Source organism: Uranotaenia lowii, chromosome 3, assembly GCF_029784155.1.
Source record: "Uranotaenia lowii strain MFRU-FL chromosome 3, ASM2978415v1, whole genome shotgun sequence".
Taxonomy (NCBI): Eukaryota; Metazoa; Arthropoda; class Insecta; order Diptera; family Culicidae; genus Uranotaenia; species Uranotaenia lowii.
Window position 1 is genome coordinate 270,367,830 of NC_073693.1, and position 13,084 is coordinate 270,380,913.

The window sequence follows — 13,084 nt, forward strand, 5'->3', positions numbered from 1 at the left end:
TTAATTTGCAACAATGTTTCTGTTTCCAGAGATCTTTATCTCAACGTTTTCCACCAAGTTCATTACGAAATAATAAGTGAAAATAATATAAATAACACGACTTTAACTTTTTTTTATTGTTCCCAACTGTAGCCAGCAGCACCAGCGACTTGACCGTCGGAACGCCACGCAATGCCACCGTTTCCGGAATGCCAGACCCGATGGATATCAATGCGAAACTTTTAAATGTAAGCCATTTTTCTATTTTCCATGGTAGCTCAACATTCTTTTGATGAGCGTGGGGACCCTTTTATTTTTTAGCTGTCCCAGCCAACCAATCAACATTGTTGAAAGTTTTTTGTATCGCAGTTCGGTTCATTCGCCAGATTGTTTTGTCGCTTTGTGTTGTGATATCCGCCATCCGGTTTTTTTTTATTTCGTTCTGGTTGTTCTTTATTTCAGGAAACCACGCAACGGTCTCTGAAACGGAACGATCCGGCGCTGCTCTATCGGGGACCCGGTGGGTCGGAACTGCCGAAGGACATTCTAGATGAGCTAACCCAGTTCAACAGTAAGAAAAAGAACGGCATCATCGACGTTTGGTGGCTGTACGATGATGGTGGCCTAACACTCCTGTTGCCTTACATCATCAGCACCCGACGAAATTGGGCGTCCTGCAAGCTGCGAGTTTTTGCCCTGGCCAACCGGAAAGCCGAGCTGGAATTCGAACAACGCAATATGGCCAGTTTGCTGGCGAAATTCCGAATCGACTACAGTGATTTGAAATTGCTGCCGGATGTGACGAAGAAACCAGAACCCACAACGGTTAACTTCTTCAAAGATCTAATCAAGGACTTCACCGGCGATGAACCTGGTAAGCAGCAAGGCAACCACGGGGTGTTTCATGGGAGAAAATTTGAAAAAAGTAACACTTTCTACTCCAGTTTATTTTCAAAAAAACATTTGTTCAAGGACCCTTCATATAAGAATGTTCAATCGATAAATCTTAAAAATACAATAGTATATTTTGTATCAAATAACTCAGAAAATCATTAATTTACCAATTTTGAAAAACTATGATCCTCTACAAACACACCGTGTAGCGTTCTGCATCGATGAATTTTAATCAACTTAATTCCAAAATTCCTTTCCCATTCTCTTACTTCTCACCTTTTCCTGTGTTTTAGGTCAAATTTCCGACGCCGAGTTGCTGGCCGTGCGGGACAAAACCGACCGGCATCTGAACCTCCGCGAGTATCTGCTGCAGCATTCTGCCAAGTCCGATTTGGTCGTCATGACGCTACCGATGCCCCGCAAAGGAGTTGTCTCGGCCCCACTCTATATGGCCTGGCTCGAGACCCTCAGCCAGGGACTTCCGCCGTTCCTGTTCGTTCGAGGCAACCAAACCAGTGTACTGACGTTCTATTCATAGAGAAGATGAGTAGGAAAAAACAGGCAAAAAATCGCGAAGAAACAATCATTTTGTAACGCAGCATACAAAACTTATGACCCAACATTGTCTCCTCATTTTTTTGCACCCTAGATCATTACTTCCGGCTTAGTTTACTGGGAAGTTTTCATCATTGTTAACAATTTAAGGGATCCCCGGAATCAGATTTCGTGCGACTTCTTCGAGTATTTGAACACAGTATACGTTAAGATGGCATTTATTAAGATTTCTTGTCTCGGTCGGTCGAGAAGTATTTTATTTTTTATTTTCATTTTTGCTGCATTCCATTTCCATTTGCCAGCGAAAAAGATCCATTCATACTTTGATAGAGCTTAAGGTATTTTTAGACGATGGATAGAAAGTTTCAGTGAACGTGAATATAATTAACGATCCGAAAAGTGGACGGATTATGAAGTGCTATTATTTTTTTTTCTATTTTTAATACATTGCAACCATGTTTAAAACATATCATGCCGATTCCATTTGTACATGTCCAGAACTTATAAACTCACGCGTTGTTCTTAAATAAATAGATTGATGCAGAAGAAGAATCGGGTTGATGTTTTTTGTACAGATTTAGTTTGAAGAAATGCAATACTTGCCAATTTCAGTGTTATTATCATCTTTAGGGTTTTTTTGGTCAGACAAGTTAAGATAGAAGCATTGTTATCTTAAAACAATACTTTTACTAATACAAAAAAATAACCTACTTCATTTCGAACGAATTGGAAACTACCTTTAGAATACATGGTCAGTGTTCAAGAAAAAACTCAAATAATTAATTGATCGATTGTTTGATTTGAGAGACTTTAAAATTAGAAGTTCATTCATCTCTAAACTATGTAAATTAAATTCTGTCGAACATGTCGATTGCTTTAAGATATGTTATCACTAAATTTTCCATTTCGGTATCGTTACATAACATGGTTCGAATAGATGTGGGTAACTCCATACTTGCACAGATATCTTCGTATTGACGACAGTTAAGTAATAGATGCTCCACATCAAGTCGCACGTTGCAGATCTCACATTCTGGTGGTCGATGTATGCTTGCGTCAATGTAATGTTGATGTGTAATCCTTGTGTGACCCACTCGTAGTCGTGAAAGGATTTCTTGCTCCTTTCGATGTGATCGATCACGATACCTGGATGTTGTTTCCTTTATTCTTCGGCAAAAAAGAGTTCTTTCGTTGTACCACTTTTCCTGCCACACACGTTGCATTAATGACGAAACCATTTTCCTGGCATCCATTAACGGAATTGATTTGCTCCATAGTCGTCCTGTTCTTCCGCGTGATGCTAAACTATCGGCACATTCATTTCGGCTTCGGCTGAGAAAATGGAGCATTCCATAGGAAGGCGATAGTAATATTGCTTTTCTGGACCTAATATCCCAAGACCAACACCGTTATCAGCTTTCGAGCCGTCTGTAAAGTAGGGTAAAACTGTACAAAACGCACCAGCTAAGCATAATTGCTATTTATAGCGATACCAATCATTTAAGAACCAAATTGAGAGTTGACAACGATTCAAGGATGAAATCTACGTATTATCGAAAAGAAAAAATATGATAAAAACTCGATTTTGACTATATTTTTGTAAAAAAACTAAAACAGCCAGAAAACAAACCGCGGGGTAGAACGCCAAAACTAGTGGACAGAACGCACCAAATAGGAAGGGTGGTAAGAAATAGAACAATGATTATACGGAATGTAATTATTGAAACACCAAATATTTAATTACATGTTCATCGTAGTTTTGTAAACTACCATTTTTTGGCTAAAAATCATTTAGTACTGCTAAACTGATCGAAATTTTCGCTTTTCAAAATACACTTTTTAATATCCTTATATATAAAACGCCTTCAAGTAGGCAACGAAATTCAATTTTTTCGACTGATATAGTGATATCGCGGCAAACATGGCGGCCGATAATTTTTTCGAATCGAATATTGGTGCACCGTTTTAACTCGAACAAGGACGAAATTTGTTATAATTTTGCAATGTTATCGTCATTTGGGGGTCAGCAAATAAAAAGAAAGGCATTTTGTTTTGATATTCGGGTTTTGTCAAAAGTTAACAGCATTCAAAATTTGAGCGTAAAAAACGTGGTCTTGTGGTCATTCTGCCCCAATTTTCATATGTTTGATTTTGGATAAAATTTGTAGGAAACTAATAAAATACAACAAAATATTTATAGTCTTCCGAAAAAGCACATGAGTGGTAAAAAGATAAGCTGTAGTTTGATCAGATTGCGCAAGCTGTTTTACCATAAAACCTTATATGTAACTTATGAAAAATTACAAGTTTCACGCTGATTCCATTAATTCCTCGGTTTCTAAGAACTAAAGTAGATTTTGTGAACTTTTTATCTATTGAATGATGAAAAAGCTTGTTTACTACAATAAAAATGAAGAAAAACATCATTCGAAGCCATAGGTTAGTGTATATTTGAGAAAGAATGACATGGGCCATTTTACCCCGCTGGTGCGTCTTGTACAGTTTTCCCCTACATTGAGTACGTGCTGTAGAGGGAGTGAAGTTCATTGAAGAAAGCCTGAACCTTCGATGGAGGGTCTGATGCTCTCAATTTCTTCTTAATGCTCCAGTCGATTCTTGGTTTTTTCTTGTGCCACTCTCTGTCGCTTAGCCTTTTAGATCGAGTAACAGTGGGAAGTGGTACTCCAACGACAGTTTGCGGTTGTTCTTTGGCTAAATCGATGAGAGGTGTTGTGTTTCCGGAAAACATTCCTAAAGTATTAATTGCTTTGAAAACGATAGTTTTCGTAACAACCATATCGAAAGGTAATACTCCAGCTTCTGAAAAAACTGAGAGTGTGGGTGAGCTCGGTAACAACCCAGAAGATAATTTAAAAATAGTATTGTAGCAGGGTCCGAGAGTATGTATTAGATCGTTAGTTGAACGACTCGTGATTTCGATACCGTACAAGAGTTTACTAGTTACAAGACTGTTGTTGACTCTAAACAAGGTTTCTCTGTTGTTGACAGTCTGTCTTTTGCTGATCATTTTTATCAACTGGACTCGTGACTTTACTTCAGCTTTGATCCGCTGAAAGTGACTTGCAAAAGTCAACTTGCGGTCAATTGTGACTCCAAGAATTTTAAGTGTTTTTCGATATGGTACTTGTGTATCGCCAACAGAAACAGTTCTTGACCACGGATTATGACTATGGTTACAGATATGTGAGATTGAACATTTTTCCAACGCCATTTGAAAACCAAACTGTCGCACACCATTTGGCAACCGCTCTAACGGCAGCTTGTAAGCGGATTCGTAACAGGCCGGGGGTACGTCCAATGACGACAAGTAGAATGTCGTCGGCGTAGACAAAGACATGCACATTTTCTGTGACTACGTTGAAAACAGATTGCATAGTAACCAGGAACAGGCTCACTGCAAGAACCGATCCTTGTGGGACACCGTTTTGTTCTTCGAATTCTTTTGAAAGTACACTTCCGACAGCAACGCTGAAGCTCCTTGTCGCCCCATGTCGCCAGACACGGTTATACGCCTTAGATATGTCTAGTGCGGCTAAATCGATGTGCAGGTCATCTTTCAAGGCTTGATCTAATAGTTCAGCCAGATTACTGAAGTAGGCCCCGGTGCCTTTTCCTTTACGGAAGGCAAATTGTCGTTCGTCTAAAAGATTCTTGTTTTCCAAGTAAGTCATGAGACGTCGGTTTGCCATTCTCTCCATCGTCTTAGCCATACAGCTGGTCAAACTGATAGGACGATACCCGGATGGTAATTTGGAATCTCCACCTGGTTTTGGGATCGGTATAACTACACTCTTTCGCCAACTGTCGGGATACTCACCACTAGACCAGAGCCAATTAGGGGGCAGTTGTCTACTACCGGACACTTAAGGTTTTTAAGCAATAACTTCAAAAATTTTTTTTTGTAAATATTGGTTCCTCTACTGATCTGAAGAGTATCAATATTATGATCACTAAACAATATTAGAAAAAAAATAATTTAAAACACATTCATGTGGTAAGAGAAATCATTTTATGTTAGTTTTCACTCATTTCCAAAAGTGTCGTCTATGGCCGGACACTACGAATTTTATCCCCAAAATTGTCACCAATGTCACAAAAACGTAGCAAAATGACTGAAATCACTTGCTTAGGTCTTGTGAGTACGCGTTTTCCAATACTGAACATTCTATGAAGCCATTCATAAAAGTTTTTTTGACAAACCAGAATGTAACATTTGTTTCGAAAAAAAACTTGAGTAAAATTGTCTATGATCGGACAGCAATATTTAAAGTTTATCAGAGGAACAAAATAGTTTGGTTATTGAATCAGTATCTTCAGATAACCATTTGAGGGTGCTATAGAGATGAAAAAATGAAAGTTTATAGATTATAGATTATAGAAATCATCTATAATTTTGAATATTTCTTTGTCCGGTCATAGACAACAACATGGTGTCCGGACATAGAGAAATCGCGTTTTTTTTTAATTTTCCTAATTTTTTGTTTTAACTTCCGATTTGTTATCTTACATCTACTGAAGTCGAATGATAACCAACCAACGATGACGTTTATGTGCAATTCACATTTGACAAGCCGTAAAAATTGATCACAATATAAATGTAAAGTTTGGGCGATCCTCGCCGATCTACTAGGCGAAAGCTTTCAAAGCCCATAATTGGTTTACCTATTCAGATTAAATTACCATATTTCCAACACCATATCAGGCTTCTATTTACTTTATTTTCATGGTGTTGCAGAACTCAATAGTAGAATAAGAATATTGAACATCCCTAAACCAAAAATTAAAATTGTTCAAATAGTCAAGAAACGCTAAGTCTCAGCTCAATTATAATTGCTCTCACACCTCATTGTTTAACTCAATCAATGATCATCATCATCAAATTGGGCGCTTCCCGCCACAAGCTAGGGCAATGATTGTGCAGAAGTTAGTCTTGGTCAGCACTTGAACCAATAAACGTCTCATCAGACAAATTATCGACTTTCACTACCAAAACCACATTTTTTATTTCGAGTGAAAGTATTACATCTTAGCACAAGTTATCGTGCAAGTTTTTTCATAATTCTAAGATCCTGTAAAGTTAATTGGATCCATCGACGTCCCTGCAGCTGCTAGTCCGGTTTGGCTACATTTTTTGGTGCCGAAACCCGGGATTCGCCAGGTCCCCATTGTTCTCGACCAGTTTGGAGAGGTTACCTCATCGTCATCGGATAGCTGCGTTCGGAGGTTCCTATCGCATCGGCTGGACCCTCAACCGGATATCATCGCCCCCGCAACATCTACAGACTGGATATCGTCATTTTTGGAGGATTTTCGACCGAATTACGGCAGCAACGGAGGAAGTTAGTCGCACCACGTGGACACGGAACGCAGGTTTGGTAAAGTGAGCCCAGGTTTTAACCACTACAATAGACAGGTGAGTCAATCGAACCAATAAAGAAAGATTTTCGAGCGTTCATGTTAATTGGCCCAGCAAAAAGCTCAAAAATGAACCGTGATGAGCGTAAAGTAAAACGATTGATTGTGCGTCGGAACACTATCACTGGTTCCATCAATTTGGTTAAAACCTTTTATGAAAATTTCAATTCTGAGCGGGATTTTCCTCAACTGAGATTCCGCCTAGAAAAACTAGACGAGCTTTATCGGGAATTTAATGAAATTCAAAGTGAGATCGAGGCCGAAGAAGAATTGCCTGAGGAATTTTCAGAAACACGTGCCAATGTCGAAAATGATTATTTCATGCTTAAAGGTAATTTGGCGGCAAAATTAGACGCCATTGCTCCCAACAATTCATCTCAATCCCCCTTAGCTCCACCTGCACATGTTCCCTCTGTCCGTCTCCCTGAGATTAAAATTCCGGAATTTAGTGGAAATTTCGATGAGTGGATGAATTTTCACGATTTGTTCACCACCCTCATCCATGTGAACCTGCAACTTTCGTCCATACAAAAATTCCAATATTTGAAGGCGGTTCTTAAGGGAGAAGCTCTCAGGCTTATCGAATCGTTGGAAGTTTCTGCGACTAACTACACTATCGCGTGGGATCTGTTAAATAAACGGTACGATAATAGAAATCTGCAAATTAAGCAACATTTTTCGGCACTTTTATCCACACCTTCTGTTCGGAAAGAATCTTCATCAGCCCTCGCCAATTTGGTTGATGAATTCGGAAAACACGTGAGCGTTCTTAACAAATTAGAAGATCCGAAGGATCATTGGAATTCTTTCCTTGTCGAAACTCTGAGCAGCAAGTTAGATCCAGTTTCACAGAAGGAGTGGGAAAATCCATTGTGTGACGACATTCGACCAACTTACGAATCGTTAGTCACTTTTATACAAAAGCGTTCTCGAATTTTGCAATCACTAATGCTCTCCCAACCTTCGCTACCTAGTGCAAAATTCGAATCCAAAATCGAATCAAAATCTTCTCGAAACAAAATATCGATTTATCACTCAGCCAATAGTGATCTGCCGAAATGCATCTTATGCAAACAAGCGCACCTTTTGATGCAGTGCGACGAGTTCAAAAGGCAAACACCTCAAAAACGTTTCGAAATCGCCAAAAGACATGGTCTTTGCCTCAATTGCCTAAAATCGTCGCATTTGATGAAAAATTGTACTTCCGGATCGTGTCGAACATGCAACAGGAAACATCACACCTTGTTGCACCTGAACTCATTCAAACCATCGTCCATTCACGATGATGAGCAAAATACTATCGCTGCACAAATTGCGCAATCTTATTCACACTCACAATCGGCACCGTTCGTCGATCCTTCGTCGTCGGTTACGTGCATTGCCGATCAATGTCACGTGCTCCCTCGGGTACAGGGAGTGCCCTCGTCGTCGGTTGGGCCTAGTAAACAATCGTCGTCTTTCGTTCCCTCGTCGGATGGGCATCCGTCAGGTTCGGCTCAAAACACAACACATGTGACGAATTGCCATACACAATCATTTTTCTCGAAACCATCCCAATCAGCTGTTTTCATGCTGACTGCATACGTTAAGGTCAAGGACCTCGCAGGCAACTTTTTACACGCTCGTGCCTTGCTTGACTGTGCTTCCGAAGCCAACTTCGTTTCCGAACATTTAGCACAACAGCTTCGCTTAAAACGTACACCAGCAAACGTCGATGTGTATGGTATCAGCCAGTCAGTCCAAAGAGTAAAAGATCAAGTGCCGATCACCATTGCCTCTCGATCCGGCAACTTTGTCACAAGCATGGAATTTTTCGTGTTGCCTGCCTTGACCAGAGTTCTTCCATCTACAAATGTAGACATTTCGAAGTGGGTAATTCCTCGCAACCTTCCCCTTGCAGACCCCAAGTTCAATATTGCTCACGACGTTGACCTTATCATTGGAATCAAATCATTTTTCTCCATCTTAGAGAATGATCAAATATCGCTTGGCCAAGGTTTTCCCATACTAAGAAAAACTGTCTTTGGGTACGTCGTCGCGGGTGAAACAAACGCACAACCAAAAAGTCCCGCCGTGGTCTGCAATGTTTCGTCCATAGACAATCTGGACGCCACAATTCGTAAATTTTGGGAAGTGGAAAGTTTCGAGAAAGGCAAATCTTTAAGTTTGGAAGAACAATATTGCGAGACGCACTTTTTGAAAACCCACTTCAGAGCACCTGACGGACGGTACGTGGTTCGTTTGCCGATTCGTGAGGAAATGTTGCATGCCTTGGGAGAATCATTCCCGATAGCAAATCGCAGATTTCTTAGTACCGAGAGGAAGTTGGGCTCAAATGATAATCTTCGAGCGGATTATTTTGAATTCATGACTGAATATGAAAATCTCGGTCATATGGAACCTGTCAAGCCCGATCTCACAAAGCCCCACTACTACCTTCCTCACCACGCCATCCAACGTCCCGAAAGCACAACAACAAAAACTCGCGTCGTGTTCGATGCGTCTTGCCGAGCAGCAAACAACATTTCGCTGAACGACATCTGCTACATCGGTCCCACCGTCCAACCTTCGTTGATTTCCACACTCATCAACTTTCGTTTACCAAAATACGCCGTAACAGCTGATGTGGAAAAAATGTATCGGCAGATCGTCGTCCATCCAGCTGATCGTCCTCTGCAGCAGATACTGTGGCGAAAGAATTCCGAAGCCCCACTACAAACCTTTCGTTTGAACACAGTAACATATGGTACAGCCCCTGCTCCGTACCTGGCTACTCGCGTCCTCAACCAACTTGCCCACGATGAAGCCGAAAACTTTCCTCTCGCTGCCCCACTCGTACCCAACCGTTTCTACGTGGATGATTATCTTTCGGGCAATGATGATAAACAGCTGTTGATCGCCGAAAACCACCAGATGATTGAGTTATTGAAATCTGGGGGGTTTACTCTTCGCAAATGGTGCAGCAATTGCAACGAAGTCCTCTCGCAGATTCCAGAAGCACTCAGAGACTCTCGATCCGAACTCGATATTGGCCAATCAGGATCGATCAAAACATTGGGACTTCGTTGGCATCCACAACCCGATCATTTCACTTTCAATGTTCCTGATCTCGAAACGTCGGCTCCAATAATAAAACGAGTCATACTCTCGGAAATGCTCTGCGACGTAGTTCCACCTCCCCGTGGTGCAGAGTGGAAACGTGTCTGCAAGTCCGGCGTATTGCAGATGTACGGCCAAGAGAACTACACCAAACCCACTAGAGGCCGTCGACGGGTCCCGCCAAACCCGCGCGGAAGAAGTGGTGCACCCGGGTACTTTGGTACCAGTACTTGGGTGTGAGTGTGATGGTCCAACACGCTGTCGGGGGGTCATGACCCTGATATGCGGATGCGACCGGAGGGAGAGCGATCGCCAACTTGTTTTGCGCTTCGGTGGGTATAGACCCGTCTCGCAAAATGAGTAGATGCGCAAAGTGGTGGCCAATGGTGGGCCGATCACTTAGGGACGTGTTTACACGTCAGTGTCCGAGAGGCACATTCTGCCGGAGGTGTCGGGGTTCGACACGCGTTTCGGGAATTGATGCGCCCGAACCGCGAGTGTGACCTGATGAGGGCGTTCTATAGCCCGATCTGCGCTTCGGGTGGTCAAGCGCCCGACTTGAAGATCGGGTAGTTGCGCTGAGTGGTGACTTAAGTCAACACTATTTGTGAGTTCGGAGGAGTCTGAGTCCTACACGTGGCCTAGGGGGCTTACCCCCCCTACCCACGTGTTTGAACAGAGAAAGTGCCGTCGACAACTCACTTTGTGTTTCTGGATCTTGGACTGGATTCACAAAGTTAGTAGTTGCGCTACGTGGGGACCTCATTCACACGATGAGATGTCGGGTCCTAACTCGTCAGAGGAGGGGTCGCGCATCGAGTTGTGTTAGAATGAGGCTATGCTATCAGAGGGTTCGGAAACGAGTATTGCCTTGGAGCGCACTAGCGCGAAATGACCTCCCACTATTGAAGCAAAGTGTGTCAAACAGTTCGAGGTGGGAACAAAGGTCAGTGGCCCCAGGTGGACTTTATGGCGTAGGGGGTACAGTGTTCCTTAGCATTGTATCATGAGTCGTCCAATTGCACCCATGGACCCAGAGTAGCAAACTGGGGGGACGCGGTGGCTCGCCGTGCCTTGGAATGCAATCCGTAAAATGGATTTACCACCTGGGTTAACAACTAATAAAAAAAAAAAATACTCTCGGAAATGTCTCGTCTCTTCGATCCGATGGGTTTACTCGGTGCCTCCGTCGTAAGCGCAAAAATATTCCTACAGTCGCTTTGGTCCGAAAAGTTTTCGTGGAATGATCCGTTGCCAGTACATCACCAAACCTGGTGGCAGCAATACCGACAGGAGATGGAAAGCTTTCGTTCGTTAGCCATTCCCAGACAAGTTTTTATGAATGACTACGAAAATTTCGAACTGCACTGCTTCTCGGACGCTTCCGATAGTGCATATGGTTGTTGCATTTATGTACTTTCCTCGAAAGCAGAAAACAAACCAATTTGTAATCTCCTGGCTTCAAAATCGCGAGTTAGCCCTCTCAACAAGCTATCAACCCCTCGGCTAGAGCTTTGTGCTGCTCTCCTTGCTGCCCAGCTACAAGACTCTATCGTGGAATACACCGGATGGAATTGCCCGGTGACATTTTGGACGGATTCCACCATAGTGCTGCACTGGTTGGCTTCGTCGTCGTCCGTTTGGAAGGTGTTTGTATCGAACAGAATTGCTGAGATCCACCGCATCACCAGAGGCAGTCCATGGCGTCATATTCCGACTGACCTCAATCCAGCTGATCGAATCTCCCGCGGTGTCAGCCCATCAGCACTCATAGCAGACAATCTTTGGTGGCATGGACCCAACTTTCTTTGTACCGACAAATCGAACTGGCCACCTAATGATATCTCACTATCGCCTCTCCACATGCAAGCTAGAGGAATTGAAAGCAAACAATCGACGGTTTCTCTAGTTGCTGTAACAGAATCTCCCTTTTTTCACCCCATCACAGATCATTCTCGTCTCTCCCCCCTTCAGCGAAAAGTTGCATGGGGTTATCGCTTTATACAAAATTGTCGAACAAAACCTGATAAACGAAATTTTGGCTCACTGAACGTTCACGAATTAAATGCATCACTGAATATCCTAATTCGACACGATCAGAAAACGCATTATAATAAGGAAATTCAGTTTTTGAAAAACGCATCTGAGCCAATAATCAAAAACATTGGCACCACATCGAAACTTAAGTCGCTCAACATATTTTTGGACGAAAGTGGTCTGCTCCGCCTTCAAGGCAGACTCCAGCACCTTGACGCACCGTTCGACACCAGGTTCCCAATAATCTTGGCACACAAATCGCACTTGGCTTACCTTTTGGCCAAATCAATCCACCTGAACACCCTTCATGCTGGCCCTCAAATGCTTTTGGCAACAATTCGACAACGATTCTGGCCGATTCGGGGGAGAGATCTGGTGAAAAAAGTGGTCAAAGAGTGCCTAATCTGCTTTCGCTGCAAGCCAACCAGTGCCTCCCAGATTATGGGACCCTTACCAAGTGTTCGGCTCACACCCACGCGCGCGTTTGTGAGCTGCGGAGTAGATTATTGCGGCCCGTTTTTCGTTCGTATCCCAAATCGTCGGTCCGCGCCGTTAAAAATTTTCGTTGCGATCTTCGTATGTATGTGGTCGAAGGCTGTCCACATCGACATGGTCTACAGCCTCACTTCTGAGTCCTTCATCAACGCCCTGAAACGCATCGTTGGCCGACGAGGTCGGGTGGCCGACATCTACTGCGACAACGCTCTGACTTTTGTTGGGGCCAACCGACTTCTGCAAGAATCGAAACAAGACTTCGATAAGATGCACAGCTCCGATGAAATTGGCACTCACTGTGCTGATAATGGGATCGTATTCCATTTCAACCCCGCTCGATCCCCACACTTCGGTGGCCTCTGGGAGGCCGCTGTCAAATCGTTTAAGCATCATTTGTATCGGGTGATGCAAACAACAGTTCTTAACATCGATGATTTCAACACTCTCCTGATCCAGGTCGAGGCCGTCATGAATTCACGGCCCTTGACCCCCCGCTCATCCGAGCCTGATGACGTCGTCGCTCTGACCCCAGGGCATTTTATCGTTGGAGAGCCTCTAGTTTTTCTCCCCGAGGTGGACATCAGTGAAC

General features: G+C 42.9%; 3 protein-coding genes across 12 annotated transcripts in view; 2 read left to right on the plus strand and 1 right to left on the minus strand.

The window, feature by feature from the left end:
* Nucleotides 1–1,980, plus strand: part of LOC129751439 (bumetanide-sensitive sodium-(potassium)-chloride cotransporter) — a 256,700-nt gene extending 254,720 nt beyond the window's left edge. For all 10 annotated transcript variants that reach the window (XM_055746933.1, XM_055746943.1, XM_055746939.1 and 7 more), the window contains 3 exons: nucleotides 133–227; nucleotides 442–853; nucleotides 1,167–1,980. In XM_055746933.1, coding sequence (XP_055602908.1) covers nucleotides 133–227; nucleotides 442–853; nucleotides 1,167–1,411 — 752 coding nt within the window. In that variant the 3' untranslated portion in view covers nucleotides 1,412–1,980. The remainder of the gene's footprint in view (nucleotides 1–132; nucleotides 228–441; nucleotides 854–1,166) is intronic.
* Nucleotides 1,981–4,622: 2,642 nt separating this feature from the next.
* LOC129753403 (uncharacterized) lies at nucleotides 4,623–5,120 on the minus strand. The gene has a single exon (XM_055749226.1). It carries the CDS (start codon nucleotides 5,118–5,120, stop codon nucleotides 4,623–4,625), a length of 498 nt encoding a protein of 165 aa, XP_055605201.1.
* A 1,813-nt stretch (nucleotides 5,121–6,933) lies between these two features.
* LOC129753404 (uncharacterized) lies at nucleotides 6,934–12,013 on the plus strand. Its single transcript, XM_055749227.1, has 3 exons — nucleotides 6,934–10,029; nucleotides 11,179–11,862; nucleotides 11,912–12,013. Exons 1-3 carry the CDS (start codon nucleotides 6,934–6,936, stop codon nucleotides 12,011–12,013), a joined length of 3,882 nt encoding a protein of 1,293 aa, XP_055605202.1.
* The last annotated feature ends 1,071 nt before the right edge of the window (nucleotides 12,014–13,084 follow it).